Genomic DNA, 4,846 nt, shown 5'->3' with positions numbered 1-4,846 from the left:
CAAACTTGACAGAGCAGGAAAACACTGCCTGCAGTTAGGCACCAATTGATATTTACTTTGTATCATGTCGAATATGATTACCGTATTTGACGGAAAATAAGACGCGGCTTGTACTCCGATTTTACAGTTTTCTTGTGCGGCTTATATTTCGAAGCGGCTTATAGTCCGGTTTTAGAACAAAAAAGTGGCTTCCCTTACAAAAAAGAAGTATACTTCAAGTTTATTTTGTAAGTATACTTAGTATAAAAAAGTATACTATTATCATGGTACTTAAAGTATACTAGCAGTGCACTTATTTATATACTATTTTTGTAAGTAAACTGAATTGGCCCACTTTTTAGGTAATACTTTAAAGTAAACTTACTGTATTTGAAGTTTACTTTTGAATACTGTAAAGTAACCTGTGTAGTGCACTTTCAGTTCATGAAGTATACTTCCTAGAGTACCTCAAAGTATATACTTTGCAATACTTTCAAGTGCACTTTCAATTAATGTAAGTACTTCAAGAAGTAAACTGATTTTTTTTTACTATGATTTACTAATATATTTAAATGTTTAAGGGCCCCTCAAACGCCGCTGATCTTGCGTCACTTGACGAGAATGGGGCCCCTCGCCAAGTGACACTGCAGATTCTTAACTATAAGAAGCTACTTATTGCGTATGCATATACGTTGTAAGAATCCAGCTCTTCTTATCAAATGTAACAGTCATTTAACCAATGGTTACAATGGTAAACCAGCACAACAATGACAATTACCACACAACAAAACACTACATTCTAAGCAGACACATTTAAAAAACGAAATTCATGAAGTTACATTTGTATTTTGAACAAACTGCAAACTTATCAGCAAATGTTAACACTATTTACCGCCTTGCATCATGGGAATTGACCAGCCAATGAGTCACACTATCTTCATTTTTTCACGTCGTTATTTCGTTCTTCAGTCAGTTTGACAGTATAACCTTCAAATGCATAATGCAACCCTTCTGTCGGCTTCTTTCTCAAGTAGCTTTTTCGTTTTTTCGATTAATACTCCAATTTATAATTATTAGTATCAGAGCCAAAAAAAAATTCCAGTAATTAAGGTTACATCCTCAGTACCAAAAAAGATTCAATGTGCAATGCATTATGGGCCATTTGCCTGTAGTAACTTTTAAAAATGTAACTTCATTTTTTGACTTTTTTCAACACTGAATCTAAAAACACACACATTTCAATGTTCAAATTGTATATCAGTCAATCTCGGGTAACATTATTTCATTTTTTACAATGTTTTAAAGTGGGAGATGGATGCATTTTTCTCAGTCCTGTTACCAAAAATCATGTGTCTTTTAAAACGCAAGTTGTGTAACTTGTTGTGTAGCAATGTCAACTAATTTCTTTGTTTTCCTCTTACAAAAGTGTTTATTTTAAAGATAGGGTTAGTTGCAGTTTCAAATTATTTATTTTTGTCTCAAAAAATCACTATATATGCACACAAGGTGTAAAAAAATAAAATGCTAAGCCATTTTTTCATTTTAAAGGAGACCCAAACCAGAATTTTTTTTATTTTTTTGGTCATGTAATTAATTAAACTATTGGATAAATGATGGACATAATACAATTTAGAAAAACAGTGGTTTAACTTAATTTTTTTGAGAAAAACAATTAATAACAGGAATGAACATTGTGTAACAGGAATGTGTGTGTGTGTGAGAGTGTGTATGTCTGAGTGAGTGTGTTTGTGTGTCTGTGAGTGTGCATATATATGTGTGTGTGTGTGTCTGTCTGTGAGTGTGCATAGCTTATGTGTGTGAGAGAGATTTCTGGAGAAATGTGCTTGTGGTTCGTCACAGCAAAAAAGATGGAAAGAGAAAGAAGGAGAAACACAGAGAATGGAGATAGAGAGAGTGGCGGGTGTATCTCCTTCCCCGTCAGCATGCCATGGTGGGTGTGTCTGGATCCTGGTTTCTCTCCATCTTCATGTACAAAACAAAACATATTCATTTGCAGAAACTACATCCAACAGTGTTTTAGCTAGAATTGCACTCAATTAATGAAAACCACTTGCCTGACCTTTTCTAAAAAGCTGTCTCTAGTTTGGCCCAGACTTCGCTCTCAATTTCCATGTGACGACCTGTGACTGCCCGTGTGGGTGGGATGATGCACACAATGTCCTCAAACAAGTACCAAAGGATGTCGTCGCGGGCTGGCCAGAAAAATCTGTTGACTCCAATCTTCTGCATACAACGGACCTCAACATGTGTTTCACTTGTATCTGTGATGACACCAGGGTACATATCACCATCGTACTTCAGCACACACCATTTGCCAACAACTTCAGGACTTTGCCACTGAACTTCTGTCACTGTGGGAGCCATGGGAGCTGTCTGCTTATTGCTGAACTTGAAATGCTTTGCATTAACCCTTGTGCTGCCTTCGGGTCACACGACCCAAAGGTTCATAACGAACCATCGTTGTGTTTACCCAATTTTACCCAATACAAAAACAAATAAAAATAATTTTCTTTTAACCTTTGCAATGTGGGGGGTCTGAGACAGCCCAACGGTTAAAAGAAAATGCTTCACTTTGTTTTTGTATGCGGTAAATTTGTCACAATACGACAGTGGGTCACAATGACTGATGGGTCAGAATGACCCGAAGATAACACAAGGGTTAAAGCACCGGCAGTTCAGATTTTGGGTTGCTGTGCACAAGCAGCTGACGTCCCTGTATATCAGTTCTCCATGGGCTTGGGACACTACCTGATGGATCCTCATAGTGGACGGAACTGGTGGCACATCATTGGGCATCTCAGAAACTGCTTTATCAACTGCTTCTTCGCTGACAAAAAACAGCTTGATTTTTGTGTTTGTCTCTTGCAACACAGCAAACAGCTCTGCAGCATCCGGAATGTCTCTTCCTTGGCTGACTAGACCGTCAGCCCTCCTCTTCAGGGCCCCTCCCACACCATCCGGGGCACCCTTCCCGTGACTCGCCTCAAAAAAGTTCCATGTCCCGGCAGTGAATCCTCGCATGAACAGCTCAGTACAAAACAAGAAAAAATTACCTTGTTTGTACTGCGTACAAGGGCCATCACTGTAAAAATGTATCGTAGAGACCTCTGGATGTGCACTCTGCACATGATCAAGCACTGGTGATAAGTGCTGCCAGATTGCTGGTGGGCCCTTTATTCTTGAGGGTGATACTGTGCAGAAGGACATTGGGTGAGGGGTTGCATGCACATAAAGCACACCTGTGTGCAGGGTTGCCTGCTGATGTGATGCTCCGAAGTGGACTGCTTGTATTTGTGTTGTACTTGCAGAGGTAATTTTCTGAAAAGTCAACATGAATTACGCATTCATGTGCTTTTAAGTTTTGTCTCAATGCCCTGTAGTGGGTAAACTGATTTTTTATGTTAAAAGTGTGTCTCTTAAACCTGTGCAGCAGCAGGTTGAGCTGTTCCAGCAGTTTTTCTTGAGTGGTCTGGAACTCTTTTTTGATTGTGATTTTAGATGTTTTGCCATCGGGGTCATTCTTGTGCTGCTTGTCCTCAACTACCCACTGGATAAAACACACTTAATTCTCTGGATTGTACTCTGTAGAGACTGGACAAGAGAGGTCCTTGCACTCAGAACATTCTCCATACATGCACTTTATGTTTTCTGTCTTACATGAGATCTCTTTTACAAGGTCATCCAGGTTGACGGTGCTGATTACTTTCAAGTAGTGTAGCTTCTGCACAAGAAAACCCAGATTCTCATGCATCTTGCACATGCACGTTTCCCGATCACTCAGAGTCGGATGAACAACCCAAAAAGGTCTGAGCTTACAGAAGAGTAAGAGATGGAGCTTTGTTCTTCAGCCAAAAACTTCCTGTGCACATTTTTCATGGTATCCAAAAGGAACCGTTTTTGCTTTTCTTCTGAGTGAGGGTCTGCCTCTTCCCAGTTGTGATGCGACTCACGTCATCCCTTGAGTAAAAATCCCTCTGCTTATCAGACCATCCGCACCTCTGTTGTTCCGCTTCCGTTGGTATATGTAGTTGACCTTAGTGTTCTCATTTTTGCATCTTTTAGTTGAAAAGCCCAATGAATTTAGAGCAAAGCGTTGCATTCTGTACTTTTTTAGAGCTTTTCCTATTATCACTTTTGAAATAATTTGCTTTTCCCTCTCCCCCTGTGCATTTTTGTACTTGTTTCGGATTTCCTCCACCAGAGCTTCATGAAACAAAAGAGTCTTCCGAATGGCCACATTTGGAAGCTGTCTCAACTGTTTGTTTACCTTTGTGCGTGGAGATGCATTTTTCTTTTTAATGCGCTGGAGTTTTTTCTTGTACTTTTGTGTTTTTTGTGTTTCTTTTTTCAACAGAACCTTTAGTTCTTGTATTTGTTTATGAAGCTTCTTTCGTGTTTTTCGGATTCTTCTCTGCCCTTGATTATGTTGCCTAAAAAAAACACATGCATCACAATAAATTACACATTGCAATAGTCAGGAAAACGTACTGTTACATTGTTAATTGAACCTCTATGACCTAATGGCTAAATTCATACCCCCGGTTTCACAGACAACGCTTACATTTACATTTATTCATTTAGCAGACGCTTTTATCCAAAGCGACTTCCAAGAGAGAGCTTTACAAAGTGCATAGGTCACTGATCATAACAACAAGATAGCCACAAAAACATTGCGAGTAGCCAAAACATGAAGCACACATTGTGAACAACCAAAGTAAGTGCCAAAGGGAAGAACCATAAGAGCATGTAGTTAAACAAGTTACAATTAAACAACATGAACCGCTATAAGTGCAAGTGTACCTGTGGAAAAAAAAAACAAGCAACAATAATAAAAACAATATATCAC

General features: G+C 38.9%; 1 protein-coding gene across 1 annotated transcript; it reads right to left on the bottom strand.

The window, feature by feature from the left end:
* Positions 1-1,926: 1,926 nt before the first annotated feature.
* LOC134022109 (uncharacterized) lies at positions 1,927-4,502 on the bottom strand. Its single transcript, XM_062463398.1, has 2 exons — positions 2,669-4,502; positions 1,927-2,410 (listed from the first exon to the last, which is right to left on the bottom strand). The coding sequence occupies exons 1-2, from the start codon at positions 3,331-3,333 to the stop codon at positions 2,065-2,067; spliced, it is 1,011 nt and encodes a 336-aa protein (XP_062319382.1). The 5' UTR covers positions 3,334-4,502; the 3' UTR covers positions 1,927-2,064.
* Between the last annotated feature and the right edge of the window lie 344 nt (positions 4,503-4,846).

The sequence above is a fragment of the Osmerus eperlanus genome, chromosome 1, assembly GCF_963692335.1.
Source record: "Osmerus eperlanus chromosome 1, fOsmEpe2.1, whole genome shotgun sequence".
NCBI classification, from domain to species: Eukaryota; Metazoa; Chordata; class Actinopteri; order Osmeriformes; family Osmeridae; genus Osmerus; species Osmerus eperlanus.
This window is presented reverse-complemented; position numbering and strand designations above follow the sequence as displayed.

Bases quoted from the DNA above. Each gene is read 5' to 3' on its own strand.
- LOC134022109 (XM_062463398.1), bottom strand. From the start codon at position 3,333: ATGTTGACTTTTCAGAAAATTACCTCTGCAAGTACAACACAAATACAA. The intron at 2,411-2,668 runs GTGCTTTAACCC...AGGCAGCACAAG, and splicing joins ACCCAAAATCTGAACTGCCG to GGTTAATGCAAAGCATTTCA.